The sequence below is a fragment of the Macrosteles quadrilineatus genome, unplaced genomic scaffold (genome assembly GCF_028750875.1).
Source record: "Macrosteles quadrilineatus isolate MER2022 unplaced genomic scaffold, UCM_ALF_1.0 Scaffold_1__1_contigs__length_201487025, whole genome shotgun sequence".
In the NCBI taxonomy this organism is placed as follows: Eukaryota; Metazoa; Arthropoda; class Insecta; order Hemiptera; family Cicadellidae; genus Macrosteles; species Macrosteles quadrilineatus.
This window is the reverse complement of record NW_026542594.1, coordinates 176,467,818-176,484,054: the sequence shown is the minus strand read 5'-3', so window position 1 is coordinate 176,484,054 and position 16,237 is coordinate 176,467,818. Positions and strand designations below refer to the sequence as shown.

The following is a 16,237-nucleotide window of genomic DNA, read 5'->3' as shown; positions in this document are numbered from 1 at the left end:
ACCTGCAATTGCCATAAAATTGGGAATTTTAGGAGGTGTTTTATTTTTATTTTAAAGGACAGATAAAATTATCAAAGCATCTAATAAAGAAATTTAAAATCTAGGTCTATTTATAATTTAAATTGTGGCCCATCCTAGGCCACACGACCCATTCAAAAAGGGTTAAGGACCTAAAGGAGCAGTAGACACCCAAATCTGAAACCTATCATTAGGAAAAGCAATACTAAGTACTAAATTGAAGTTTAATCTCAGAGCAATGACAACAACAAACATACAAACACACAATTGTCATAATACGTCTTTTTGACGGTTTCCGAGCAAAGCTCAGCAGGGTTAGTCATCGCAAGCTGACAGTCACACACTTAGTAACTATGACCATTTGGTAATTTAAGGAAAGGGATCCCTAGTTAAAGCTTGCTGTTAACTAAGCCCTTCAGAAGCCAACACCATTTAACATAAAAAATTAGTCCTAAAAATTAACGTGTTTTCCAAACTAGGGCAATCCTATGTCCTTGAAAATACAAAACATTTGTTTATATGATTTCAATTTTGTATTATTAAAAAAGAGGAATTTCCTCTAAATATTTCTAAACCTAGCCTATATTAGTTATCATTAAAAAAAAAAATTATTATGGTAACATATAACCTTTAGAAGTTTATCTCCTATAATTCAAGTTATAAAATGTACAAGAATGGTTTAGGACAGTTTTTATAAACAAATAATTTTAAACTGTAAACCCCTGTTTTCATCCTCCTCTTATTATTAAATATATTATTTAGATTTTCTTTTTCCCACTCTTAACTTGTTATGTTTATGTATTTATTTCCTTTTTATGAATAAATTTCAAACATGAGTCTTCTTACTTTGCGACTCCCTTGGACAAAAACTTAACTTGTACAAAGACAAATTTAAACTGAACCACTAGGTTATGTCTCGCTGTTAAATTTCCGGTGGTCAGTAAGACCTAAAAAATAGTTCCAAAACAGAAAACCAGTATTAATACGTTTTCTGTCGGCCACTCACTGGTGAGTGTTCTAGTTCCTTTCTGCCACACTGAACGCTCACCCAAGTGTGGCGACATCGTCTACATTCCATTCAATTTCTGCGCAGCAGCACACCGGGAAGAATGGGTATTTTTATGTCTGCGTTTAGCTAGGAATGGGTGCTTTATTGTGGTGTAGGTTCGTAGTAAATTTCCCCATAAAATCTCCTTCTGACAAGCTTAGAAATGGACCTGTCCAGTCTTTCTCCCTCCAATTGGCAATACAATGGGACCGGCTAGTTCCAGACAGTGCTGATATCTGTGGGTGTTTCAGCAAACTACCTCGACTCTTGTCGTAACGCATAACATCACCGCACGTCATTTGCTATTTGTCAGACCGAAATATTTTAAAGCTAGCCGGGTTCGCTCGACGCTGCACAGAACCGGGGCTACGCCTGCCATTGATGGGGCCGCAGCGAACGTGTTAAGGCCACACCCCTTTCAAAAGTGATCAACACAACTAACAAATATGTTATGAACAACGCTATTTTTCTATAATATCGATATATTGTGGTCTGTGTAATATTGTAGTTAAGTGTAACCTTAGAAGTTTTACTTCTTACTTTATTTCCCAGGTTCTGCAAAAACCTTTGAGTGGGATCGAGATTGTTAGTGACTGAATCTACAAATTCTTTAGTTTGGTTTTGGCGTTGGGATGGACTTTGAAGACTGGATGGGACAGTGTGCGAAGAACACTCCACTCTGCAGACACCAACTTACAACAAGCGTTCACACATCCTGCCAGAAATATACTTAACGGATATCATCCAAAACTTACAAGATTTCTCAAACATTCCAAAATTCTATGTCCAAAAAAAATTCAATCCATTTCTATGTCCAAAATTTGTTCTTGGGTCAATGAAATCCTTTTCATGTAATAGCTTTTATTTCCTTACACAAAACTTTAAGACCCTCTTAAACAATAATATCAATTACATATTATTGATTTAAACCCACTTAATATCAACCCCTTTTAAAACCCTCTTAAAATCAATTACATCTTAGAATTACTTTTAAAAATCAGTGCTAGATTTGCAGGAGAACACAGGGAGACGGAGTTCCGGTTCCTCTCTTTTGGGAAGATAAAAATATTGGTATAAAAAGGTACAAATCACATTAAATAGGTTACAGTTCCGCAACTCATTTTTTACAATTCGAGCACTGGGTAAAGTTATACACTATTCAAATACATTGTTGATGCAAATGTGTACATATTGTAAAAACAAGTAAGGAAAAAAAAATTTATCTGATTTTACAAGTTTGTTGCAATAAAGAATGACAGGACCAATCAAAATAACACAATGTCCTGGTGCATTTATTTGGTATCGTATCAACAACTTAGACCACTTTGAATTATTAAAGTGTGCAAAAAACACATTTCAAAGACACTGATAAGAATTATTGTGAAAAAATTAGACAGCTTCAAAAAGTGTTGTTGCCAAAAAGTGATTTGAATATTAAAAACTGGCCCTCACTGAACAAAGAGCAAAATTAAATCAAAGAAGTTAAGTTTAAGAGAAAGGTATTTGATGCATCTTACTATTAGTGTTAAAATGTCTCCCCGTCCATTGTATTAAAGTGCCAAAGAAAGTGCTTAGTAATACTTTGAAATATTTATAAAAATAAACATATTGGGAGTATTTTGATTTCTTACATTTTTATCATTTATGTTTATCCAAATCAAATAGTCCATGAAAAACCGCTGTTTGATTCATTTTACTTGTTGAAATGATAAAACATCACAGGTAAAGACCGCAATGATTTCTGGCAGGATTGAGGATGACACAAATACAGCAACGGAGGTTACTGACCTTGACTCTCTGAAGGTCAATTGGGTTCATGATGGAGCCTTGAAAGAATTCGACGGTGGTGAAGTGACGTTTGAACAGTCCTTCCAGCTCCAAATCTGGGGGCTTCCTAGACCCCGAGCCCAACATAGATCAACTCAAAATAGAGAGAAGAAAAACAATGTGCTACACACCCATAGCTGACTATCTAACTAATCTACATGCCAGTGCACCTCCGTCCCTCTCCTATCATCTAGCCTCGGAAAGAATAGTAAAATGACAACAGGATCAGCATACCCATGAGGACATGAAATTGAATTTAGATCGTAAACAGGTGAGTTTGAAAGCGCTTTATTTACAAACATCTGATGGTATTTAGCAAATGATCTACTAGGCCACTGAATTAGATTCTGTCATAAAAAACTAAAAATCGAGACAAGAATGTAAACTTTTTGGACTGTTTTAAATATTTAGACCTTCTTTATTGCCAATTTGTTTCAAGTAAAAGATTACCCAAGTAATTTGAGTCTTAGGCAAAAGTGTGAAATGTGTTAAACAAATCATTATCTCCAATGAGGAAGGAGAATACAAGATTTGTGTGATAAAATTTAGTTGTGGAAATTAATCAAGAATTTACATAATTTCCAAGTCTGTGTTAGGCACAAAACTTTAAAATTTATCATTCCTTATGTTGAACCGCGGTAAAACCAATTTTCGTTCCGTGTCCAAGGTGAAGAGAGAGGCGAGGGACGGGCGAAGATGGAAGTGACGCAGCTAACACCTACAAGGCTGCCTAGGTTACCTTCACACGCTCTAGGTCTACGGCATTCATCATTGTTCCCTGAAAAAACTCCACAGTGGTGTAGTGACGTTTGAGCAGTCCTTCTAGCTCCAGATCTGGCTCCTTTCTGAAAGCCAAGATCTACTACAGGGTTCCGAAGCAAAAGAACCTTTGGTTAGGTCTTTGAAATGTGTTTGGTCTACTGCAAGTCTATCATGAGTTCAAGCAATCTAAATTTTTCGCACGGCTTTGACAGATTTATTTATATTTTAAAATATTTATCGCATATTCCTGATATGACAAAGTTGTTTAGCGACTGGTCAAGTGATTTTTTAAATTAAATAACCACCCATCAGAGACGATTATTGGCTAACATACTTTCTTAAGGACGGTTGTCATTATGCCTAGCCCAGACATTCCACCCAGCACTCAATGTTGCAAAGTGTGTTTATTTTTTTTTGTATAAAATTGTCAACAACACAATATTGAGAAATAAAGACATAACATCAGATATCATGTTTTATTTCATTTTTGCCACGTACTGCCGATAAAATCAAGCAAGCATAATTTTATTTTGAGATTTAATACAAAAACTTCTTTAAAAAATATATTATTCAGGGTACTTAGTTGTTCTTATTTACTACAATAATTTAAGTCATAAAAATATTTTTGGAAAATTGTTATCTAAAGATTACTTTATTTTGAAGTAATTACATTATTTCAAAACACTACAAATTCACACCAAAATTTAAGATAATGGCAAATTTGTCACACTGACAAAAGTTCATTTCTACTACGCAGTCCTGGTGCGTTTTACCTAATTTTTTATAACTTTAGGGGCTACTTTACTAAAAATATGCCTTTTGAATAAAATCTGTATTTCTAATCTACAATATTTCAAAGACCACACAAACAGGTGCTCAAACTCGTTTTACTCTTATTACTGTAAAAAGCAATTCAAAATAAATATTAGTTTACCTTATATTCCTGTAATAACAAATAAATCCTAAAAAGTGTAATTATTTTCAATTGAATAAATCAAAATATTCAATTTTAAAAGGTATACTCAAATTAAATATGTTTGTATTCTGATAAAAGAAATTTTTATTTTTAACAGAAAGTTTTGTTTAATAGAGACTAATTTGATAAAAGATAAGAATTTTAAACAGTCGTATTTTGTAAACTGTGTACAAAAATCATTAATTAAAAACCCCCCAAAAGATAACATTATATTTGGTTGAAGAGAGTAGACAGATTTATTTTGTTTATTACAAAGTACATTAGAAGCACAGTAAGTCAGATGAAGTGTTACTGTACTTTAAAGCATGTAATATTTTTTTCTTTTGTCAGTAAAATACTTAACAAAGTAATTGGTTGAGCCTTCTCTAATACTAAAAGAAAATATGTTGGTTTAATCGATATTTGTATGGATATTACAATTGTTCTCTTTTTATGATACAGTACATGTTTGTATTGCTCTTCACCTTTTGACACAATCAAGAAAGTTATAGTCAATAGACATATTTAAATTAATCTAAAAATAATATTTGTTCTTATTAGATGCTTCACAAACATTCTTACATTATTCCACTAGCTTGAAGGTTAGGTTAGGTTAGGTTCTAGTTAGGTATACCTGTGAAGAAATACCACCTCCACGTCAACATCTTCTCTGTCCTCGTGGAGAAAGTCCTTCAAGAAGTGAGACACAGACTCGTACGTGATGTGACCGCAGACGACTATATGCCTGCAACCCCCCAACAGACGGTGGCGATTAGACAACAACCAAACATAACCTCAAACTTAAACTGTCTAAAAGTTATGTGTAAATATATTTTTGGCTCAGAGCTTTTATTAGAATGAAGCCACTCGCAAAAAGTAGGCCTACATAGTAAGTGTCCAGCTCCCTTAAACAAAGCTTTCCTGCACAACAACCACCATTATTATTCTTTATTATTATTTCTTTGATCATTAAGAATAAAGCTATAGCAGTGCTCTCAACAAGCTATTCCAAACTCTCTGGAGGCGGCTCTAGCGGTAAATTCATTTTCAGAATAATTTGTATGGTATGCACCTGATATGCGTGCAATGTTTCATTCAAAGAGGAAACAGCAATAGTAAAATACTTAACAGCACTTGATTTCGCAAGATGAAATCAATCTTTGTATGGTGTCTAAAATCGTGCAATACAATTGTTAATTACATAAAGTTGTTATTCACTAAATAATAAGAAATACAACATATTGTTTTACGTTGCATTCAAATGATTGATTATCAACCCCACTTAATATTTCTCTACATGAAGGAAGCTTGTAAAATACATATTTTTAGTTAAAAACTAGAACTCCTAAGCATAAATTACTTTAGTGCATAAATCTCACATTAGACCCCCCTCTCGTAACTAGCCCTGAGTGCCCAAGCAAAAACAGTGAACAACTTTAACTAATGACCCTTTCTTTGCATTATGCTCTTAATTTTCAAATATACTTTATTCGCTTGAATTTAAAATCCCTCATTATGTTGCCAAATTTTGATTTAGCAATAATTTATTGTAAACTTAGAATTTTATCTTAATTTTTAATAGTGAAAATATTTTTGATAAGAAAAAATGTATCATTTTTATCATGGATTATTACAACACCATTTCCTAAAAATACTCAAACAATTGATACTTCTGATTATCTGGTTAAAACATTATTGTTTATGTAAACCCTGTAGTACGAATCATGTAACTTGGTTACAACATTCTTCTCTAACCAGTTGATTAGTGGTGTATTTTGGATCTTGAAATAGTAAAAAATCCAAATTGTCTATCCATTAAACTGAGTCTTACAGGAATATCTTACCGTAACATATGTTTCTCCTGGGTTTTATTACCAATTATGATTTAATTAATCACAATTATTACTGTTTTATTATATTAATATACTCACCATGCAGTGGCCAAATGAACTAACAGTAGTAATATAATGAATATTCAGATTAAGAATAAGCTATCAATTGTTACAGTTCAACTATTGCACTGTTAGCTTATATTCTTCACTCATGATAAATTTACATGGGTGGTAAAAATAGAGTTATAAGAGTTAAAAACTCTACAATGCTAAATGATAATATATAAACTGATCATCAATGAAAAAACATATATTTTTATGTTTTTTCATGAGACTTTTGTGTCTTTTATTTCCTTAATGTTTTGTAACAAAAAAATGTATAATTTAATTTAATACGATTAAAGATTGGGATGAAACATAATTATGAGTCCTTATAGCATTCATTTGGTTATTTTGATAACTAGTTTAGGTATATCCACCTCTAATCCTAGGCCGCAGCCAGAAAAAAAGAGGAGGCTATTATTTCAGACATTGAAACTGTTGATTATGAGTATATGTTGTCAAAAAACTTCTTTACACATAAAATCATTTCTGCCAAAATTTGTAGGCCTTACTGAATTTTGTAATTACAAAGCAGTTTTAAAACTCAATTTATTTTTGTCTTTTTTAATTTAACAGTTTACCTTAAGTATTTTTTTTTTTTTTCAGAATACACCACTTTTATTAGTTTATGTTTATCCCTTGATAGTTTTACAATTGATTGCACACTTATTATTTTGGAAAATTGTAGTAGTTATTGTTAATTAACAAAACTACAAATTTAATCAGTTATCATAAAATTTTATGTTTGAGAACAATTTTTACAGTAAATTACATTTCTGAATGTAAGAAGAATTACAATAACGCACAAGAAATATAAAAAAAAACTCTATTTTTACCACAATCCCAAACAATGTACATTTTCCTTGTTATCAGTAATAATCCAAACACTAAGCCATCCTAAAGCTAAATCCAAACCACAACCCTATAACCTACAGTACTCGACTATCAGTGTCTATGTAAAAAATATCTACTATGAAAATGCATTTGTAAAACTTAGCTCAAAGTGACTAATGTTGGCAGATTAAAAATAGCTACAAAAATTGAAAATTTGAATATGTAGTGCACGCGAGACAACTCTATGTCTAAGGAGCGTGCATCAGGCAACATTCCCATGCGGATTGACCCAACGGCCGCGTGATCTTAGCAGGGGAGGGGATGACGACGATCCGAGGTGTAAGTGAATCGTTTGATGTTCGTTATGACATACAAATAATGATCGGGTAGTCGGGAAGAGGAACACAGGAAACCGGGGGTAATGAGTGAAAATGACGTTGAACGCCTCGTAAAATCATCTACCGCAGCTCATGCCGATTCTGATGTCGCTGCTTGTAGACCTATTCTTAGTCTTTGAATTTGCTGAACAAAATAAAAAAATAATACAGACTAATAAACTGCCATAACATAATGAATGTCTATGGGTGTGTCAGCCTAGTCTAGTTCTATGAGGCCCTACTCTGATTTGATGAGACTGTACATGCACTAACGCGTTGTGGGAAGTGGACCCAGATGGAAATGCAGTCTACTCTACCTCAGAAACCTAGCTCAATTCTAATTGCTAGATCGTGTAGTCTCGTCTTGTATGTATTGTGTTCAATAAGTGTATTATAGATGCAATAGTATGTTTATAGTTTTTTATTAAGTATGTTTATGTTTAAAGAAGAGAACTGTTTTTCTGCTCTAAATATATTTAAATATTAATTTCAGCAAATTTCTTTAAACTGTTGAATCAAACAGAGTATAGATATAATTGGAAAATGTTTTAAATACATGAGATACATTATACTTTACTTTTTCATAAGCCCGGATCAGTAAGAACTAACTGGTTAATATGACAATTTACAATTCCGTAATTTTTATCCTATTTTCACTAAGACAAAACATTTAGCTTTTTAGATTAAAATTGTCATGAGGAAAACCGCAACAGGTTCTGCTAGTTCATAAAATTTAAGCTTGACAGTAATAATTATACTTTTTACATGTAACTGAAGTCATTCTCATATATATAATACTTTTTTTAATAAGAGCTTAGTTAAGATTTAGAGTTAGATCCATCATGTGAGGGTATGTATTCTGTATTGAAATGTTTGTACAAAACAGTAGTAAAGACATAGAGTGTGTATCGTGTACGTCTGTGAATGTTCTAGTCTACACAAGGAACCAAGTGCTAACCCAAGAGTGCAACATCAAAACACTTAACAAAACAACGGAAATAGGATTTCTGCTTCGAGTTGCCTCTTTACACACTGATTACGGTGGATTGGTCACCCACCTTCGTCCACGTTCGTTCTTCAGCGTTCCTCCGTACTTCGGTCTAGTCCCGATCAGGTCAATAATCTCGGGGATACAACTTGCGAAAATCGCCTAGACCAGGTGCGGTGTATGTGAGTGTACAGACAAATTAAAGAACACACAAAACAATACACTCCTACATCCAACACCAGGAAGGTGAGCTAAGTGTGAGGTCAGGTCCAGGAGAAGGGATAGAAGCAATTTTGTTTAACAATCTTTTATCACCAAAGTGTAGATGAGGTTAGATTCTAGAAAACTGAATGTTTATTGGATTTTGGTTTAGTTTTGACTATAAATTTTAAGTGGTACTAAAACTATTAACTCGTTATTATTTTTAATTTTTGTGTTGCCTATGTCTAATTTTAGTGTTTCGTGAATTCACTTGATTTAAGCTTCTCTTTAACTTCCTAGTTCTGTTGAGGTATTTAAAGTCACGATTTTCCCAGGGATCAAATGGAGCGAGTCTAGATGATAGTGAAGGTGACACGAAGGCGAAAGACAGTTAGTGTACTTCAAAACAAACCCATTCGTGTTAGAACTTCAAGCATCACTGAGGCACTGCACTTGACTTTACACTACGCGAGCCATTGGTTCTTGGTGTCATCAACTAAACAAAAAGAAACAAAACAAGGGGCAGGAACAGAGCATGATATGACATAGGTGAAGCCCAATCGAATTTCCCTCTTTAAGATGATGTAAACTCTAACTTACTTTTAACTGTTATTCGAAAAAAAATATTATCGAATAAATATCGCGTTTATCGTATATAAAAAAACATACAAATCACACTACAATATTAACAGTCGGTATTTTTAAGTGCTAACAAAACATAAGCAGGAAATCATCTCGGAATATTTACATTGGCGTGCATATAAGCTTGAGGTGCAAATCAATTTACTGAATACCTTAGCGAAATATAAAATATAGGCTGAGTCGTGAGTTTTCCAATACGAATGAACATCCAGTCATTCGGGTAGATGCTAATGAATGTCGATGAGGAAGAGTCGGGGGACCGGGAGGACAATGAAATGTAAGCCTGTGCTGTCTAGCCTATACTAACATACAGCTGCTAACTAGGGGACTAACTAGTGCATGCCACCAAGAAGAATAGCTCGCCTACCGAGTCTTCCCACAACGTCGTCTCGGACGAAGATTGTGGAAAAACCGATCAATTCTATAGTAAGCGTTAGAGACTCTAATCATCTGTTAAATCCCAATGCATTAGAGGAACACAAAAGAAAAAAAGGATCATGATTCAAAAAATGCGGAACAAAAACGTCATTACACATAAACAAATTATGGACACTACGTAAAAACAAAGTAAGCGTTTTGTGAGCGGTACATGGATATAAAGGTTTGTTTTTTCATCAAAACTCTACTTTCCAAAAAGGCAAGTCAAATATCTTTTCTAAAATTTGTCTAATGGAATGGAAGCTTGCCTCCGACGATCCCGCTTGTATTCACCGCCGTATTTGCACCGGTTCCCGGCGAGCTCGGTGATTTCTGGAATCCAACTGGCCATGACAGCCTACACACCGAGGATCAGTTAGGGAGGGCCATGGCAGTCTAGCACTAGTTTAGGAGGGGGAGGATCGGTCACTAGCCAGGTAAAATGTTAGTTTATACTTTAGAGGTTATATCAGGTTTAATTAGCCTACTAACCGATACATATTTAAGTATTATTATTTATATTTATTGTTTTATGCATTATAAAATTGACTATTAAATGCCATGGTCTACATTTTAAGTTATACAGTTGGTATTTATTTAGACGTAGAAATATAAATACAAGCTAAAATACCCATCGATTGTTAAAGTTAAGAGTGTTAGAAAGAATATTTATAATGTGTATTAGTAAATTAATACAGCAAAAATTTCAGTTACGTAGATTTTTAAGAATTTACTTTAGAAATATTAATCATAACAGCAAAATGCACGTTACTTTTCAGCTTCCAACCCAAAAAATGTGTTTTAAAATATATTTTCCATAGATTCACTCCTCAAGCCTATTTTATCCTTTTAACATGTGTAAAGACAACTATTTAAACGTTCTACTACACTTTTTCACAAACACAAAGTTAAGTTTTTAGACAATAAACTATGAATATGTCACACCATAAAAATGTTGTTAGATCATATAAAACTCAAAAATATATTCTTACATAATTCCTACTAAAGGAGTTTTTTTTTACACACAATTCTAACTCGTAAAAAAGTTATACAAGTACTAGCATTTGATTAGGTATTAGTGAATGAAATTATTATAATTTAAAACATATTTGTTCATATATTTTTTAACATTTTACTTTATATATTGCTTAATGCTTACGTGAAAAAAGCAAAACAAAAATTTACTAAAGTCAAAAACATTTATTCCATGAGTTAAGGTACCTATATAGCTTATAAAACAATCAGGAGCTTTCTGTGTGTGGTTTTTTATATTTATATTCATATTTGGACTATCATCTCCATTTATACTTGGCTTAAAATACCTATACTTTGTATGGTTGCCATTTCATAAAAAATTATTAAAAAGTATTAAAAGTATTAAAAGTATTAAAAGTATTAAAGTATTATAGTATTAAAGTATTTCTTTTTATTGTTTAGAAAATTCTAGGACATCAAATGGTTTTACATTTAACATATTTTTAAAAACAGTACAATATTGTTACTCTACCATCAATAATTGTTAACAATTGTTATTATTATAATCATCTTGCCTAGGTTATTTAGGCTACCTTCTCTTCACTAGGCAAACTTTTAACTCCAAAACAAACAAAAAACTATTGGGTACACGTTTGTTATATTGAAAAATTCTATTAATTGGTGTAACTATGTAAACATTTTGTCCATAAATAAATCAAATTAAAAATTGTATAAAATTTTAGCGTACGACTCACTTTTACACATAACATGACACAACTCGCACTCAAAATAAAAAATCAGTAATTCCAAAATGATATTCTTCAACAAATTTTAAATTAATAAGTTTAAATAAGGTAATTTATTGAAAAAAGTCGCTAAAAGCAGAATAATCAAACAGAAACATATAACAAAAAGAAAACAACATTTAAAGTAAAAAAAAATTATAATTCTAAAACAATAAGAATCAAATATAACTTAACATTTAAACCCAAACAATCAATGAATGGTATTGTTTCTATGTGATTCAAACTTCTTGAAAGTCCTTAAATGCCAGGACATTAAAAAAAATAGTTATAGTCCTCATTATGATCGTATGAACATTGGCTGTTACTAACTTAGCTCTTTAGCACTAAGAGATCAGGGGCTATAGTTTTACACCATTAACTCAAGTTTAGAAAAGTACTTAATGCTCTACTAAATAGTACATTACAATCAACTTTAAAAAATTTAGAGCAAAAGGTTGACTAGAAAGCTGGAATATGTACTAAGTATTGACACTATTTACAACAAAGCTTGTCTATATATTGAAACATAGACCGAACAAAGTAGACTAAAAGCAAAATACTATTGCTTCGTCTGGTTTTAACAAATAAGCGTGTACTGATTAACCCTTTAGGATATACATATAGATAGATAAATGTTTCAAACTGATAACAAACATTTCTTTTTTGTGGTTCCTAATCAATTATTTGTTTTCCGCTTATTTTTTTAACAAAATGTATCATTTCAAACATTGAAAAGTGGTTATTTTAAAATTTAGGTTTTCTTTATTCAGAACTGTAACTGTCTTGTTACGAAAATACAAATAAGATAAAATTAAAACCATTAAGATGATTTACTTATGGTATATTTTAAAAAATGCCTCTTTGTGTATTATGACAAATCATGGAATAAAAAACATTTAAATGTAACAACATATAAGAAGGCCAGCTCAGTGAAACGGGTTTTATAAAGAAGGATAAGGTTATAAAAGGTATAATGTTACCTGGATCTGCCAAAGTAATCCAAATTGCTGTCTAACGACTACGCGTTTCGAAGCAGTATAAGCTTCATCTTCAGGTCGTCAAGAACACATTTCACTCATCAGAGGTCGTCAAATAAATATAATTTGTACACATACATGGACGGAGAATAGTTACTGTAGGCCTACGAACCGCGTGCGCGCACTTAGACAGGTTTGTCATGACTGCGGCGGTGAGCGTTGGTCTCGTGAACTTTGTCCCTTGCCGGTCAGCTGTTCCTGGTTAGCTATTACAGTATCATACAATGCATCTGACTGGAAATTTAGTTTGTCGTTTAATATATCATAACTATGGCTTTTTGTTGCTTTTGTATATCTCGTACTCTTCAGGAAGCTTCATGAACGCCATAGAAGAGTACGAGATATACAAAGCAACAAAAAGCCATAGTTATGATCTATTAAACGACAAACTAAATTTCCAGTCAAATGCATTGTATGATACTGTAATAGCTAACCAGGAACAGCTGACCGGCAAGGGACAAAGTTCACGAGACCAACGCTCACCGCCGCAGTCATGACAAACCTGTCTAAGTGCGCGCACGCGGTTCGTAGGCCTACAGTAACTATTCTCCGTCCATGTATGTGTACAAATTATATTTATTTGACGACCTCTGATGAGTGAAATGTGTTCTTGACGACCTGAAGATGAAGCTTATACTGCTTCGAAACGCGTAGTCGTTAGACAGCAATTTGGATTACTTTGGCAGATCCAGGTAACATTATACCTTTTATAATCTAAAACAGTAATCCTGAGACAAGAAACAACATGAGGATAAGGTTAATCGTATATGCAGTATATAAATGATTACAATATAATAGATTAATATCTTGGTGCAACTGACTCAAATCCTGATGTGAGAATTAACAATGACATATTGAATAAGATTATTTTGATTTACTTCCGCCAGCTTTTAGAATAAGGAATTTATATAAGAAACTCCCATTATATACTTAAAACTTTAAATCTATATAATTAAAAGCACTATCCAGCCGTCAAATCAACATACCTACCAAGATATCAGTTACACATACTATATTACTATCATAAATACTTTTCAGACATAAACTTAGTGCAAGGCTTACGATTACCCTAAAAATCTTAACGTAGCATTGTTTATTAACCTAAGCTTATAAAGAATATCTATAGCATATAGATTAAAAATTATACTACGCATTAAACAGTCCTCGGTACTTATTAATCGCTAACTTACCTTCGCCGAGTATTTGAGTTCTGGCATTAGAGTTACCGCATTATTAGATACTAAAGCATTACTTGAGTGATTGTAGAATGACTGAGTACCTCTTTCCATGCTCCCGTTTCAGTTCCCCGCTGTATTTGGACCTAGTTCCTACCAGTTCAATGATCTCAGGAATACTACTGGCAAATATTGCCTACACACAAAAACACACTTTACAACCCAAAACCCAGGCCTAACTCAATTTCCATGCAGCTGCGCTTTTTGTGATAAATTATTTTGTATATGAAAATATACCTTCATAATCATTGTTAAGGTAATTTGTTTAGTTATTTACATCTTGCTATATCAGTTTTTTTCCTTAATATAGGATAGTAATTTTAAAATACCGTTTTAATTTATGACCAAAACTATAATTATGTTTGTATGTGTAAAATGTTTTTCATTACCTATAAAGCCAAAACACTAAGCTAAACTTCCAGAATGTTAGAATCCAAGCTTAAAGACTACAAGAATTCCTGATTAAATTGTTGATTTTTACAATCTGTGTTTTTACTACAACAATTTTAAAGAAGAATTATGGTAGAATATATTGCATTGAAACAAACTTAAATTTTATAAAACAAAACTATGATTTGCAAACCTTTTAGTGGTTATGACAGTTATTTGTTGTGTCAAAGTTAGCAAAATGTTCCTCTTTGGAGAAGAATTACTTACAAAGTTGGCACAGCAAAGTAAATTGTAAAATATTATATAAAAATGTTTCCTTTACATATTGTTTCTGCAAAAAACCATGTGTTTGGTTTTTAAAATTCAACTTCTGAATAAAGTTACCTGGGGAAGGTAACAAATTCTTAAGAGAGGGGAGAGAATGGTTTAAAGATTAATCATATAATTCCTTACCTATCTACCTTTAAAAATCGCATTGAAAACCTAAGTTAATACAAATGAAAAAATATACAAACATCCAATCATACTTTACCACATAATTATTTCGGACAGAATTATCAAATATTTTATAAACAATAATTACATGTTCGAATGCTGCAGTTGTACAAAAAATAGTAGCTTTTCAATTGATGCTTTTATAAAATCGGTAATTAATGGATATTGGTAGTCTACATTAAGTTTTTGAGGAAGCTGCTAATTTTATACAAAGCATTTGGGTTGGTAACTAATTATTAATTTATGTTCTAACAGACAGTAAAAATTTGGAAAATATACTAATGTCAGAAAACTTGTTTTTTAGTATCTTTGGAGTTATCTTTAGCATTATTTCAGGAGAAGTGTAAATATTTGCATCTTTACTGAGTCCTAAGATCTCTCAAAGAATGTTTATTAATTTAGTATGTTCATTACGAAAAACAATACATTTTCAACCATTAAATCATAGACAAATAGAATAAAATATAGACCGTCAGCAGTGCTGCGTTTAGCATAAGTTCTGGCGTCCACCACTGGGAGTGCCATGTAGTTAAATATCTTGTGCGCCGCAACTACACGGCACTCCCAGCAGTGGACCCCAGAACTTATGCTAACCACAGCACTGCTGACGGTCTATATTTAGTTCTATTTGTCTATGATTAAATGCTGTTTAAGTAAACAAACATTTTACAAACACAAACAGATCAAAATGTGATGCAAATATAATAGATTTTTCAAACACAAAAAGCCTAGCTGCATTGGAGTTTTGGTAGTCTAAGGGTCTAAACTAGAAATTGTCAGTGCAGGAATATTTCAAGGGCAACATTCCAACTAGAAAAGCCAAATGAAAATGTCATCTGCCTCTAAAATGCCATTAGGTATAAAGGTTGATACACTCAAATCTTAAAACACTCTGCAGTAGGGTTAGAAAAAGTAGCAATATTGGATGTGGAAATATTGTGTGAGCATCTAAAAAATGTTTTGTAAGGAAAATTGTGTTTGGAAACTGTAAAAAGTATGAAGACACAACTTTTTGATGCAAAACTGAAAAATTCCACAAACTTAAATGGTATGAAGTTGGTAAGGATGTACAAAAAAATAGATACAATAAGTTTAATGTTAAAAAATATTGAATTTACTTGACTTTAATGAGGTAACAACATAAATTAACTTTAAAAATTAATTTTTGTTTGATTTGTTTAGTTTCTAAAATAAAGGTTGTCAAATACAAAAATATTATGTCTTGAAAAATTTCAACTAATCAGAATTTTGAAAACTAAGAAACAGTTTTTTCAATGGGAAAAAAATTTTGAATGTGTGTGCGTGCAAAACCCAGCA

The 16,237-nt window shown here is 32.3% G+C and overlaps 1 protein-coding gene across 9 annotated transcripts in view; it reads right to left on the bottom strand.

Moving 5' to 3' along the window:
- Positions 1-16,237, bottom strand: part of LOC128990621 (calcium-activated potassium channel slowpoke-like) — a 145,416-nt gene that overhangs the window by 54,568 nt on the left and 74,611 nt on the right. For 3 of the 9 annotated variants that reach the window (XM_054413164.1, XM_054413121.1, XM_054413129.1), the window contains exons 7-9: positions 14,080-14,171; positions 5,245-5,355; positions 2,855-2,960 (exon numbers count right to left, since the gene is read on the bottom strand). In XM_054413164.1, the coding sequence (XP_054269139.1) occupies positions 2,855-2,960; positions 5,245-5,355; positions 14,080-14,171 (309 nt within the window). Of the gene's footprint in view, positions 1-2,854; positions 2,961-3,632; positions 3,739-5,244; positions 5,356-8,813; positions 8,906-10,272; positions 10,362-14,079; positions 14,172-16,237 lie in introns of all 9 variants that reach the window. The other 6 variants (XM_054413113.1, XM_054413105.1, XM_054413096.1 and 3 more) reach the window with 3 other exon arrangements.